The following is a 15,458-nucleotide window of genomic DNA, read 5'->3' as shown; positions in this document are numbered from 1 at the left end:
CATGGCTATATATGAAAAAAAAACCAAAACATTAGATACAAGGTAAAAGAGGGAAATGTCTGCTAAGGTGGTGGTTAGGAGAAATTGAACATGATTTTAGTTAACCGTTAAAGTCATTTCAGCACCACAGACAGCAGCTTGTATGTGCATTCTCTGCTTACATCCCAAATAAAAACCCACAAACATTTTTTAATGACAATCACACTCACATAGGACTATAAAACACATTCTTAACTAAAAAGATAGCGAGGAAAGATTTGAGTCAATCGGTGCAACGTTAAGTGGATCACATTTTTAATGAAGTGGTGAAAAACGGTTATACAAAACAAAATACATGTGATCTCATTGATCAGCTGCATTTTTAACATAAAGCAAGCCATCATAATACACCATTTACAACGTTAAACTTCGAGGAAAAACTCTGTTTACAAGCAGTTAACAAAATGAGATAAATGACATAAGAAATAAAAGAAAGGGAAAATACTGATGGCAACATTAAAACTAAACATTAATTCTCAGAGGGAGGATTTAAAGTGTCTTGCTTGTGACAGCAGTAGCAGTAATCCTGCTCCAAGCACAGCCACCGCAAACTTCTTTATAACTCGTTTCCGCATGCTGCTGCAGGAACTGGGCAGAGGAGTATGGAAGGTGTAATCGATGGGATCCAACTAAAGCAGAGCGTCAGAACATTAAAACGATCAGTCACAATCATTGGTCAAATGTTTGCAGCAACATTCATTAGGAGGTTTCTGAAATGTACAGAAAAAAGATTTTATTCTTAACAGAATTCAAATGAATGTAGCTCACAATTAAAATGTCAATGGACTTGAAAATAAGCATAAATATAAGTGTGTCCCATTGCAAAGTGTTTGAGTCACAGTTGTAATGCTGACAGCAAAGTTTTGCCAAACAGTCTGTTTTTCCAAAGTACAGGATAATGATTACAATCTGTTTATACTCCATAGTATTTATCATTCCACTGTATTTGATGCCAAGCACAGACTGGAATCCAACATAAAATGGCAAGTCACAATGGACTACAGGGATCTATTTCTCTTCAGCTCTTCTTGTGACATACAGCTGGCCACAACTCATTATACCAGATCGATCTTTATAAGATAGCTTCTTGCTGTGAGAAGCAGTGACTTTGGAGTCTGAAGAAACTGTGCTGCTCTTTAGGTTTTAAAGTAATTGCCTTCAATATGTAGAGTTTTTAAATCTTCCACTAGAGTTCCCATTCTCCATCTTTCCTTTTATGTTCATGAGTTTTCTTCTCTCAGTTTGGTCATTGTCTTTAGCCAGTTTTCCCAGATCAAACAACAGCTAACAGCCACACAAGGACTAACATAAGGATGAGAATTAATGTACTAACACATGAGTAGTGGTTCCATGCAAAATCACAGGGGAACTTAGTTGAACTTTGAGGGGATACTACATTGCCCTTAATGAAGATCTGACATTTGCACATGACTGGCTAGTGCTCCTCTAACCAACAGGGGAAAGAATAAAGCTGTACTTTTAACTCAAACGCTAACTACTTTTAATTGGGGAAAGCATCACCAATGCACTTATGCACTGCCAACCCTGATTGACTGTGGAATCTGCAGGATTCAAACTATCCATCGCCAAACCGTCAGGATGATGTTTTTCTCTCATCTTTGTGACAGTTTTATATCATTTCTTAAAAGTCTAATTTGGACTTTGGAAAGGCTCATAAAAATGTTCAGCATATCACTGGGAGACTGCAGGTTCGAATCTCAGCAGGGGAAAACTGTAGAAATGCGTGGCTCTCTCTCGGAAGAGCATTAGAAGATAAGATAAACCAGATCGGTTGGGTCTTCTCTCAGCACATGGCCTCCATTCACTGTCAGATTCCAGTCTGACACAGAGGGCACGTTGGCTGCCCTCTGCGCTCCAATTTTCTACACGAGACTGCACCGCTTCTGAGTTATGAGCTGTGAAGGTTTCTGCCGTCACACTCTGTCCTGAGTGGATTCCCAATTTAGACAGATTATTCAAAAGAAACTTGAAAATGCTGCTGACCTTGCCGAGGAGGTCCCTGAGACAGAGCACTTCTTTCTGCAGGTCTCCGGTCTGAGCCACTAGCTCTGTGCATATGGCCTGAGCCTCCTTCTTTGGATCCCAAGTCAGAACAAGCTGCCAGACAAATAAACTTTGAAAAATCCATTAAACAGGAAAACTGTCAATAATTTTTTTAAACATTTTGGTTTTGGTTTAAAATTGAAGCAATTTATTTATTAATTTATTTTACAGAATATATGGTAAGCCTGAAATGGGAATGAATTATTAAAAAAAACTATGAAAATACTCTAAATAGGATAAACTACAGAATGTAATTTAACTCAAGTAGAAAATCTGTTTCAGTATTAATCCATGTGAAAGCACTGCATGACAATGAAGGAAACTACATAAACAATCAAATTTCATCACAATTCTGATATATTTTTCTGAAGAGAATGTTTGTAGAAATTCATAAAAACATCAGTACTGCATCTTTACTGACAGGCAAAGTGGCTCAGGTATTTTTTTTTATTCAGTATTTTGATTTGATCTTAGAATAAACCTTCAAACCAAACTCCAGGTAATTTTATGCTCCCGTTTTCTGCTATGAATTAGAAAGTTGTTTTTGACTGCATTACTTAAACTATACAATGGGCTTGTAAATTAGTCATTATAGAGGAAGTGGATGTTTGAAGGGAGTTTTAAGGGAGTGTGTGCACCCAAACCTGTGAGGTGCTGTGGGGAAACCTGCGGATGACATCCTGCACCGTCTCGGTTAGGTAACAACACTGCTGCCGCAGGCTGATCAGAAATTTGTACAGCTCTTCACCCCTGCAAAACAAAAACACAGTAGCAAAACCTGGAATTATTACAATACACGATGAGACCGTAAACAAGGAGGGGGATGGAATGGGCACAGAAGTGTTCGCTTGACAATTTTACAAGTACAAAATCATTACAACAATATCAACCAGCATTAGGCACTAATCTTGTAATCTATGCAGATACTTTCCCAATGATGTGTAGCATTGTTTAGTGTTAGAATTCTTGAAGCACTTCTTCTATCACTTAGCATGTCAAACCCTGTAATGGCTGACAGCTCTATCTTAGAAGAAAATCTCTCCAAGCAGCCGTTTTATTCTCCTAACAGTCTGTCAGAGGCTGTGGTAAACACTGTCAGGAGTGTCTATGTCTCTGGAGTTACTATCTCTGCCAGGATGAGGAGATGGCTCATAGCGTTGCTTTGTTAGTTTTTCTTTGACCAGATGAGAGATAGGCTTGTGCTGGATGACTAAGTGGCTAGTTAAGAGCCACTGTGCCAACACACACACCACAAGCAGATCCATCATCTTACAGTCAGACAACAATCCAAAAATCCAGCAATGTCATCATCAAAAATCATAGCAGTGTTGCTGAATGCAATTTATCAAGTACATGTTTTTGGTCTGGCATCTTTTACAGATTTTCTACCTATTCTTAATAATTTCTTAGCTTTTAAAATAAACTGCAGAATTAAATATTCTAAATTACTGCAGGGAAAATGATATGTGCAGTCATGTATTATACAAACTTGAAATGAAAAGGTATGTGTTCTTGCATTAGCAGGGAAATTTCTGGATTTGGATTTCTGTGTAACCCGACATGCCTTTAGTGTGTGTTTATAGACTACCTATCAGGACAGGATTAAATGTGGAATTTACTGGATGACCTCATGCCCTCAGGGAAGCCCCTTAGCTCTGAATAAAGAAAATCACAGATTGATTAGCTTCGTTAAGGTAAGACATGGCATATGAGCAAACTGCTCAGAATCATCCGTCAAAACATGAGCACGGTGAAACCGCACTTACTCATTCCTCACTTCACAAATCATTATTAGTGCTTAAACCATTAAGACAGGTTTGTCTGGAGACCTTGTGGACACCGTGGGTCATCCTACTTCAAACAATGGAAATCTTAAAAGGTGGAGTTAAAGTCTGTGAGTACATTTTCCTTTTGGTCTGAAGAGAGACATTGAGTATCTCAGTTTTAGACTAAATGCAGCGAGTTCACACAAATAAAAAGACTTTAATTGTGTTAAATGTAAATTCTGTAAATGTGTGGACGCAATAGATAACCCTTTAACAACTAACATGGATATCTAATCACAAAGCCAGTGATTCATAACCATCTCTTAACAAGAGTACACAAGATGGGATCTTACCCACTGTCTATGTTGTCAAGCTGATTCAAGGTGTCCAGATCAATTCTGTCCATGTGAATCTCCTGAACTGCATTAAGAATCTTCGTTTGGTCTTCAGGGTCTGTTACTCCAATCTGCACAGATGCATTAGGACACCGGGATTAGTCCTTTTTCATCACCATTGTGGTTTGAGTGCGATCAAAAATGTGATCAATCAAGCTAGATTACTGGGACCTATTTTACTAACACAGCATCATGACTAGCAGATCATTCTACTCTCAGAACAGTTAAATGTGTCTGTTTATATTTCAATACAAAACCAGGGAGTAGAGCTACAGAACATGTTTGAAAAGCACAACCTTACAAGAACAAATGATTATACTGGTCCCCCCAACCAGTCAAGGAGCCCACATAACAGGAGGTTTGGTCCCAGAAACTTAGCCATTGGATCTTAGGGCAATTCACAACATGCATTATTGTATGGCATGAGCTATTTTGCCAACTAGTATTAAATGTATTAGCAACGAGCTATTTATTTTCTGTACCTTCTGCATGCTTTTATTTAGTATCTGTTATTCATTGTAAAGTTTCAAATTACCTTTTCTAATTCCTCCTTTTCCATGGTCAACAAGTGGCTCCATGTGATGTCATTTTCCTGAACAACATGAACAGAAATAAGAAACTCTTTTAGAATAAACCCCATACCGACGTACCTCTATATGTTCATGTATCATGATTTTGCCCGATTCAAGTGTAAAACAGTGTAAAGAATTCTGAACTGTTTAAGACTTCTGGCATGATCTGTGATCCAGTCTGCATAATATGAAACTTTACTCACCATCATGATATCAGACAGTTGCTCCAGATTCAGTCCATGCAGTAGCAGTTCAATATCACACAGTTTAGCAGAGCTGCAGGCAAACCAAATTTTTGTGTATCCATATTACAATATTAAAGCGCAGCAGTTTTTTCACCACTAGAGGGCATGCTAGCTACATTCTAAAAGAATGTACCTCTCCTTTGAGAAAGAAACAGGTCCGGGGTTCTGGTTGTGACATTTAGCTTTGGAGGGCAGCGTACCATTAACCATGGAGTCTCTTGGAGAGTTGAGAATCCTGTAGATCTGTTGAGAGTTTGGTTTAATATCAAACAGTAATTCATAACAGTAACAAACATCCTCATAACTAATAACGGGGGGTCATAAAGAAAAAGTATTAAAATATTGTTGCAGTGGTGCAAACACGAGAAAAACCATCAAACACGTTGAGTTCTTTTTAGCTGGTGAAATGAAGGAGTTTAATCCACGGCACAAAAGCAAGTAGGTCAACAAACAGCTTTTAATTCGAATAACAAACGGTCAGACATATGAAGCTCAATGCACTAAAAAGAAATAAATATATAAATGAATAAAGATAAATGTTATTGAACAGATTTAAATAAAGAGCTAAAATCATGTTTGAGAATGAATCCCAGCGCACATCCTCTAACTCCACATTAACAACGGCTTCATACAATGTTGTATATCGGTGATGATTATTTAAACATGAAACATACAAAACAGCAAAGTTTTTATTTGTCCTTCAGTGGATAATGGCTACTAATGGGTAATGTCGGAGGTCATAGGTCACATACCTGCAGGTTTTTGCTTGATCTGGCCAGGTCAGCTGCTGTACAACCTGCCTTGTTCATAATGGACTTGTCAGCTCCAAGCTGTAGTAGTTTCAGAACAGCGGCTTCTTGCCCGTACAATACAGCCATCATGAGTGCCTAATTTTACCAGAGAGTTTCATTAATTATTCCAGCAAACCACACAAGCTTGGCCTTATTTTTCTAAAGAACGGTGCTGGTCAAGTGTGACAGCACTTAGACCTGCTGACAGAAACGAGGCATATTGTGTTTAATCAGTCCATATACCAACGTCTGCTAGGCAAACTTTAAACAGTCAATTTACTTTAGAGACCATTATTCAAAAGTCGATTCGGAACCATGACCGATGTGTGAAGAGTACCGTGTGGCCGCTAACATCCTGAAAGTTCAGCTCTGCTCCATGGGACACCAGTAGATTGATCACCTGAACGTAACCGTCCCTAGCGGCCAGCATGAGGCACGTCATGCGATTCCTGGGCAAAAGGAAAACTGGTGCAAGTGAAACTGAAAAGTGTTTTGCTGAGTTCCACTATAGACAGGTAGTTCATGGGTTAAGTCCAAGTCCAATCAGGTACAAGTTAACACCAAGTTAAACTATAAACTAGTGACAAATAATTCGACCTGTGAAAAGTGCTGCACTGAAAGAAAAGGTTAACTGGGTGAGACTGTTTAGAATAAATTTAGTCAAATATTTGACATACTCGGACACAAAATGCCTAGAATCTGGCTGAAACATTTCACTGTATTGTTGGACATTAGTGCTGAAGCTACGTTTTGCCCAAACTAAGAAAAACATTAAACTGATGAACGTAGATGAAGCGTAAGAAAGCTTCATTGTCTCATCTTGCTTTACCTGACACCTTAAATTCCATCATGGGGAAAGATATCAGCTTGTGATGTGTGAATGTGACTCATATTTATGGAACTTCAGTGGAAAGCAGAAGCTCTTGTCAAACATTACACAGCATGGTGAGGGCTGTGTCTGTGATTGTACTGCAAGTCTTTGGGAAAAATCTTGAGCCATTTATCACACTACCTGACATTTCCCAGAGATCAGGCATCCAAACTTTAACACTACAACGTCATGTACAGGTGAGGAAGGGCACATTAATTCCTCAACATGACACTATCTACACAAATGTTCTTGTGACAAACTGTGCGATGGCTTACATACCCCTTTTCCCAAGGTAGCAAAACAATGATTAGGAAGTTTAAATCAATTCAGGAGGTTTGTTAAATCAGATCAATCAAACCCTTCAAATACACTTCTGCCATTTTTTGGGGAAGGTAATAGTAAATATGTTAGTTACTGGAGACAGTAAAAGACATCATTATGTAGCAGAAAAAATATTTATTTATTTATTTACTTGTATTGTTGAAGTTATCAACTGTTCACTCATGAAAACCCGAGTTCAAAACTGCAATTGAAATCCTACAGCTATCATAGCAATTGTAGTCCTGAGCCAAAAAATACTTTGAGAGAATGAACTCAAATTATTTCCCTAAAATTCAACATTAATTAAAATCCACAGCATTGGTTAGAAAAGTTCAGGAAGCTGGTGGAACATTAGTAAGGACATGATTTCTAAAGCAGCAATAAAGGGAAGTAATAAATCCTGCTTTGGACAACAAGGTTAAAACTGGAAAATTAGATAAGGGCTGTCTACAAGGGACTCGAACTCGAACACATCCGATTATCAAATGTATTATAGGGCTGCTGAAAAATCTCCTCATAAATATAATTAATATTTAAAGGCTGCTTAGAACAATGTCCCCTTTTTATAAACCTTCATTGTTCTTGCTATGCTTGGAAAAAAATGGTCTAAATTTAACTATATTTTATTATACAAGTTAGTTCTGGTATTTAGGTGTTTTTCACACTGGGCACTTTTGCTGTGGTCTGAATCAGAGTGCGATTGCTCTCAGCACACCACAGAACTCCATTGCATTTGCATTCATCTTGCGTTATCACAAACGCACTTGTAGAGCGTGATGACTCACCTTTATTTAATGCTATTACATGTAGTAAAGCACTTCACCCCTTCTGTGTTGCACAGCATTCGTTCCCCTGCCCCTCATTGGTACATGTGTTGCAGAAACCAATGAGCTCATGTGCAGGTTACTTTACTATTTGAACAAGTGCAGACTCGAGAACAAGTTGTGTTCATATTCATGGAAACGAATGTTTTACAAATATTCGTGTACAAGGCCAAAATATCATTACAAAGTAATAATTCTGGAGCTAACTGCACAGCCCATTTCAGGGTCATTAAAGGGCAAGTAGAACAGCTTGTGAAAAGTAGGGAAAAGTAGTAAAAGGTTCACTAGGGTTAACTCTCCTCAATAGAACGGAGCAATGGGAGGGTGCTCGAATTTCACACACTTCCAAAAAAGCCTACTGAATATAAAATGTAGAAAACAAATTTCCCTAGATGTAACTGGAAACATTGCAATCAATCATTATGCACTGTTTGAACAATAGCAACCTCGATATGCAAAATACCACCTCATTTTATATTGTTATCTCCTGTGATGGAGCAACATTCAAAAATATTCAATACTACACAAAGCTGATGTTTGAGAGCAACCCCCACAATCCCCAAGTTACACATTATGTGCCCTTCTGATTTCTGCCATGGATGATAAAAAAAAAATCCTACAGGAAATTCTAAAAACATGCAAGATGTCAATAATAATGGTTTTGATTAACACTTTTGGCATGTAGCTGTCAAATGCCAGACAAGTGCAATCTTCAAAAGACTGAGAAGAAGGGCAGTGCTTCACAACCGTCATCACACAGCCATTTCCCTCTGCTTCTTGTTACCACTTTTCAAATATTTTGTCTGGACAGGATACAACCACTTTCATAGCAGTCAACACAGCAAAGTGCTTGTTGATACTGGGTCATGTGCACTGGTGTGCTTGGGCTGCAGATGATGTGCAGCTGGGGGTCGGTGGAACAGCTACCTAGTGCCTGTGGGTGCAGTACAAGTGCACGAGCTCCATCCTGAATCCTACAATAAGCATCAAACGTTGTTTCCATCCAAATGTTTCCGAAGATTCAGCAAATCGTTGTGAGTTTCTATGGCAGATTGGTATGTGAATAAACTGCAGAAAATGCAATAAGATTACATGTAATGACAGCCAAATACAAACAGTGTCGGGTGATGAATAAAGCCAAACCGAATGGCTTTTTTAAAACAGTTGAACATACTGGAAAATCTAAGAAGCCAAACGTATTAGCCAGCAATTTGTCTTGACAAGTTCTGTCTATGGTAAGGTATTTACATAGCTTTTAACTAAATTTTCAACATAGCTCCAGCTCTCTATGCAGAACAGACGATCCTTACTGCCCACGTATTCACAAACAATATGTGCTCTAAAGTTCTCTCTTATTAATCGTTTTCTCTTGTGTCTCACATTTATTTTCACATGGGATGTACTTAGTTTTAATAGGATTTTATCTGGACCGTATTCTTTGTCCCTGACAAACTCGAATGAGGATATATATTTTAGATGGCGACCACAAACCACTACTGTAAGTCATTCTGGATTGGGAAATCTTTCAAACGCTGCAACTGTAAACTGATTTGAAAACTGCTGCAACTGATTTGAAAATTATGCTGAAGAATTATTAGTGAATGAAGGAGAACGTTCGAGAATGAAGAGAACACTGTGTTGGTTCGAGCTTGGCTCTGTGGAAAGTAAGAATTTAGAAAACATTATGCTGGAACTTTCTTGAATACCCGATGCTATAATACTAAGCACTTTTACCACACTACAGAAAGCTGACCACTGCTTGTGGCTATATCCAAATTGCATTCTGTCCTAATCTGCACTGTCAAAACTGTTCACCACCAGAAGATAACAGAGGTTAGTAACAAGATTAAATAAAATGCCTGGTTAACAAACACTCATAGATTGAGTGAAATCCAAAATGTTGCAATTAAGATCCAGCATGCACCTGGGCATTGTTTACTTAAACAATATGTACCTGTATTTGTATTTCCCTTAATATCTTAATATAAAATTTAAAGTTTTAAAATCGATTAATCCAAATTTATCTTAAATGAGCCTTTGGATAAATATATTCCTATTTAAAGATATATCATTATGAAAGCATTTCATCCATGCACATATGCACTGGGTGTGAGGGCCTTTCATTGACAAACCTTAACCTCAGTAATCAAGAAGGAATTTTAAGGGCTTTTCTTTTTTGTCTTAAATAAATGTGACTTTTACATTAAAAAAACTTTTTGGAGAACTCAAAACGTTCATATATTCCTATTCATGCAAGTACAATTGATCCCCACCAGATATGACAATATAACCACCCACCACAAACACACACACACACACATTACCTGCTGTAGACATTTGGGTCAGCATGGCGACTCAGCAGCAGAGCAACACACTTGCTGATGTTCTCTTCGGTGGCAGAAATTGCTGTGCAAGCTGCCATTAGCACAGTATAATGGTCTGAGTGCAAGCAAAAAAGAGAGAGTGAGGTAAAACAAGCTCAAGATTACAGTGTACTTAAAGTTCTTTCGATAGTACAGTTGAGGTTACACTAGAAATGTTTTGCAAGAACAGTGAATATGATATCATGAAGCAACAGCAACCACAGAGCTCCATAAACAATAACTAACATTTTGCATTAAGTGTGAAATCCACTTGAAAGCACTATTCCAAAGGCCCAATAGTGTACACAACTGTGTGCGAAAGCAGTGTGTACACACAATCATACTGCAGATGTACTTGGTATGATTAGAGGCAGGTTTAGGCTACATGAGTAAGTCTGGCTGAGGGGAGGATGTAGACTCAGAATGGTTGTGTCTGCAGTGGAGCAGGAAAATAAATAAAGCACCAGTGTTGGGCCAGCGCAATGACGCCAGCACCACGCTCTGTGTACTGGCATTATCCATCACTGCTGCATTCTGCTGCATTCTTCTCTCTAGGCAGAACACAAGCTACGAAGCAGCGGCTCGTTTCACATTTAATTATTTCCTTCCAAAGCCCCCAAACACACAGACCTTTATATACACACAGAGACTGGACATGCGGAAATGTCTAAATTACTTCACTCATTCTTCCCACCAGCATGTAAACTGAACACACATCAGCAGATTAATTGGATGTTTTCACTAACCCTGTTTTTGCGTCACAACTATTAAATAAAGGCAGATGAAGCAAGCTGAATACGACCTGGGCTAAAATTAAAGGAACACACAAACCTCAATCTAAAATAATACCAAAAGCATCAGAAGTAGCTATAGAGAGTTAAATGTCATTCACACTTTAAAACTTAAAAATATCGTTTGCTTATGCTGTGTCATAAAGCAGCATAACTCACTCCATCCTGTGCTGTTCTACAAAAAGAATCCACTCTAGTATTGCTCTTGTGTAAATGCAGTCAATGTGTTATTACTTACATAATGCAGTGTGCCATCTGAAGATGCTACATAACCTACTCTACAGTGGAAAAGTACTGTATGTGGACACCTGAACATCACACCATTTTCACAGTTCTTGTTGAACACAAATTCCAGTTTTGTCCATCCTTTGCTGCTATAATAACCTCCAATCTTCTGGGAAGGCTTTCCACTAGATCTTAGAGTGTGGCCTTGTTCTTTCAAGTATTAGTAACGTCACAGAAGAACACCCTTTGCTTTGTGCACAGGGATAATGTCATGCTGAAACAGGTTTAATACTTAATACTACAGTATACAATACAAAGAAGACCAACATATGAGTGTGATTGTCAGGTGTCCACAAACTTTAGGCCATACAGTATATATAGACCATGTGACCCACGGATCAACGTAAAGCTCATGAGCGCCTTCTCTAGAGCCATATCAGTCTCCTCATCTACATCACTTGTAGTGGATTCTCTGGGGTTATTGCCAGCCACGGAGTGATATTTCAGTCATAATTTCACTCCAGGTTTCAGAGTTGTGCCTGTTCATTTTCTCCAAAGAATCAGCACAATTTAACACTATCAACTCTTACAGGATTTTTGTGTTTGTTGACAGGATCACAACAATATCTATTATATATAGATATAGATATATATAGAATATATTCTCCAAATCAGTCAAGATAACGCATTCTGTGATGAAAGCATATATAATCTTCAGCACCACGTCGACGTCAAAATCCTGTTCTTCTTGGAAGAGAAACCTGTTCAGTGTTAAATGTTAAGGATTATGCTCTTTAAAGTGTTGGATGTTCCAACTTTCTGGGTACGGCTCAATTTGTGGCAGGTAGCTTCAAAGTTAAACACAACAAGGTGAGTGTGCAATCCCCAAATCACTGTGACATCAGATCTAGAATTAAGTAATACTTCTACAGAGCAGAGAAGACTTTGGGAAATCCCCACTGTTTCTATACTGATGGTGTCAGCAATATTGTAGATTTTACAGAATTAGACACCTATGAAGACACTGTTCGTACATGGCATTTACTAAAACAATTGATTATGCATGCTAAAATTAGTTCTTTAACCTTTAGTTCTTATTGACTAAAATTTTACACTTTTTAAAACTACATTTTGGTCAATTTTTCCAATTTCAGCAATATTGTCTTTTTTTTTGTTTGTTTGTAGGAAATTTAGTGCTTATTTGTAATTGAAAACTAGTGGCCTTACCCTTCACATAGTACAATACAAGATACAAGCAAATATTTTAGTCAGTATATGGCATAGACAATTTTACAGAACTTTTCTATTTCAGTATTTATTTTTAATTTCAATACCATTGTAACTAAAATAAGAGGCAACATGCTGTCCACAATGTAGTTACTTTGATCAGAAACATCTGTAATAGTCTAGCAAGAATCAAGAGTCTGAATACAATACGGATCTATGAGCATCTAAAATGAGTGATTTTGTTTAAAAAAATACATTATGAAGGGGAAATAAGATACAGCTTTAGTATGAGACTACCTGAGTTCACATACACTGGCCAGAAATAATTTCAAGAGCTACACTGCTTTGTTAGATTATTCAAAAAGAAGCAATTAGACAGTGAAGAAAAATTCATTTGTTCAAAATAATTGCTAACATTTTTTCTTATTAATTTTTTATATTGAAAACTGACAGCCAGATCACTACAATGTTTACGTATTTCACAACAACCGGCTCTGGTCGAGTTGGTAAGTCATTCCAGACTTGTATAAGCATTGAGTGTGTGGTTTAGGACACATCCACAGTGAAAAAAAAATCAGAATGCTGACGTTTTAAGGTGTGTTACTGTTAAGACCATAGCATTACTATCACAAGAAAAAACACAAGATCACACTGCCAGCTGACAGGCTGCATGGCATTCACACTGAGGAAAATAAACGTCATGTCATATTTGGTACAACAAACCAAATTTAAAATAACAGAAACCTATTTTTAGATATTGTATTTATTTCTAACTTCACATTTATCTTGTTCCATGTAAAGACAATTTTGCTGTTTTTCTATAAACAAATATCAAATTTTTTGCCAATAGAACAAGACTATTTCTTGCTAAAAATAATTAAAAAGATCATTTGTTTTAACCATATACTTTTACTTTAAGCATACTTACTTATACTTAACCTTATAACATTAAAAAAAATAACATTTGATTATTAGATTTTTTTAAAGATATTTTCACTTTTACAGTGCAACTTTAGTTTGCCCAGTCGTGCTTCAGTGCTTTTACACAATCACAGCTCTTCATTTAAGGAAAGAACGAGAAAGAAATTGAAGAAAATTTGTGTCTTGGGTCTATGATTTAGTTACTGCAACAGTAGTGATAGTGGATGCTTCAAAAGATCTAATACAAAGAAATGATGACAAACCAAACAAATACATACTTCTTGTGTTTTTAGAGCACACTTTGTGAACAAGGACATTGTCATGCTGGGACATGTTTGGGTCTCTCAGCTCCAGTGAAGGAAAACGGCAAAGCTACCGCATACAAAGACATTCTATAGAATTGTGTGGTTTAAAGACAACAGTTTATATATTATATACACTTTTGGCCATACATATATATATATATATATATATATATATATATATATATATATATATATATATATATAAGGTATGTGCACTAACGATGGAAAAACTTATTAGATGGTGATAACTGTTACATCCATGTACATCCGTGATAACTGTTACCTTCATCTCTATTGAACATAAACTAATCTAGTTTTAATGGTTTAGTTTCATTACAAAACAATTTCCACAAGCTATGACGTATTAAAAATGGATTAGCCGGAGTAACTGCCTTATATTCTGAAGATTTAGGCACTTATTTATAGCTCAAATGTATCTGATCAACAATACGTACATAGCGATACTACGGTCTGAATCTTTGAGTGTAATGTTTGTTAACTGCACTGATTTTACACTGGATTTCACATCATTATGACATTAAACATTGATGGAAAAAAAAGTCAAGATCATGTTGTCTCTAGTTTTTCCCCTGTCGAATTGCAAAGAACATCAGAAATATTTTATTTTAGATGTCAGTTTAGAGTCTTTACTAGCATTACTGTTTAGACAGTGAAAGCATATATTTGTACAATTTTATTTTACCTCTGCTGAAGTTAGCACAGGCTCCACGGTCCAGCAGCATCTCGGCCATCTCACAGTGACCAACATGGACAGCACACATGAGAGGAGACCAGTCAAAGCCCAGACGTGTCTCCACGTCCAAACCTAAACACAAAAAAACATCTCAGACATTACTGGCGTTCAGGAAAGCAACATATACAACACAATGGTCTTGTTTTACATTAAGCTAAGTGAGCTAGCAATGCTACATCCCGTTGTCTAGCAACTGCCGCACGAGATCGAGGTCCCCCGCCGTAATGGCCCTTTTCAGGACGGTCACTTTGTCCTCAGGCAGCAAAGTCGCCTTAGACACCTGCAAAAACACAACATTAAACAACGTCCGTTACATGCTGTGGAACTGAACTGAATATTCACACAAATCTGGGTGTCTCAGACAACTACAGTGTGTCTAGGAACACGGTTAGCTAATACTAGCTAACTAGCTACTGCTCGTAAGCAAAGTTTGTTTGTTTATTTATTTATTTGTTTTCATTTTTACCTGAGGCTCCAGTGTCTTGGTGCAACTGGTATATCCGATATCCCATTCGTCACTACTTGTACCACTTTCTTCTCCCGCAGGAAAGGCGAAGTCAATGTTCATTTGATTCATTATTAAGCTCGTTTACAATAACATTATCTTGAACTCATATTCTTCACAAGCACGTCTTATGTCACTGGTTATAGCGCCCCATGCGGCCAAAAGATGAACTACGTTAAAAAACGCATGCTAGGGGTAAACTTTTATTCCAGTAATAAGCTGAACACATTAGGTCCAAATAAATGGCCTTTGTGAAAACCCTAAGCTGTTCACTAATCAAATAAAATGATGTAAGTGTGTACAGCTATTTTAAATATAAAAACATACAATTACATTGGTTGCACTTTATATTTTATTTAAAATGTATTATGTGCCTTATTTATCATTTAATCTCTGTTTAGATAACTCAAACACAATTTTAATAACAACATATAATGATAGCATCATTTTAATAGAGATGCTCTGAATGCATAGGGTAT

General features: G+C 37.2%; 1 protein-coding gene across 1 annotated transcript; it reads right to left on the bottom strand.

Moving 5' to 3' along the window:
* Positions 1-312: 312 nt before the first annotated feature.
* On the bottom strand, positions 313-15,103 carry asz1 (ankyrin repeat, SAM and basic leucine zipper domain containing 1). The gene is made up of 13 exons (XM_060878611.1): positions 14,941-15,103; positions 14,656-14,754; positions 14,424-14,547; positions 10,213-10,327; positions 6,210-6,321; positions 5,834-5,968; positions 5,215-5,324; positions 5,040-5,112; positions 4,800-4,856; positions 4,223-4,335; positions 2,748-2,853; positions 2,044-2,157; positions 313-668 (listed from the first exon to the last, which is right to left on the bottom strand). The coding sequence occupies exons 1-13, from the start codon at positions 15,049-15,051 to the stop codon at positions 516-518; spliced, it is 1,422 nt and encodes a 473-aa protein (XP_060734594.1). The 5' UTR covers positions 15,052-15,103; the 3' UTR covers positions 313-515.
* Between the last annotated feature and the right edge of the window lie 355 nt (positions 15,104-15,458).

Source organism: Tachysurus vachellii, chromosome 9, assembly GCF_030014155.1.
Source record: "Tachysurus vachellii isolate PV-2020 chromosome 9, HZAU_Pvac_v1, whole genome shotgun sequence".
In the NCBI taxonomy this organism is placed as follows: Eukaryota; Metazoa; Chordata; class Actinopteri; order Siluriformes; family Bagridae; genus Tachysurus; species Tachysurus vachellii.
Note: the sequence above shows the minus strand (reverse complement) of the source record. Positions and strands in the feature narration are given on the sequence as shown.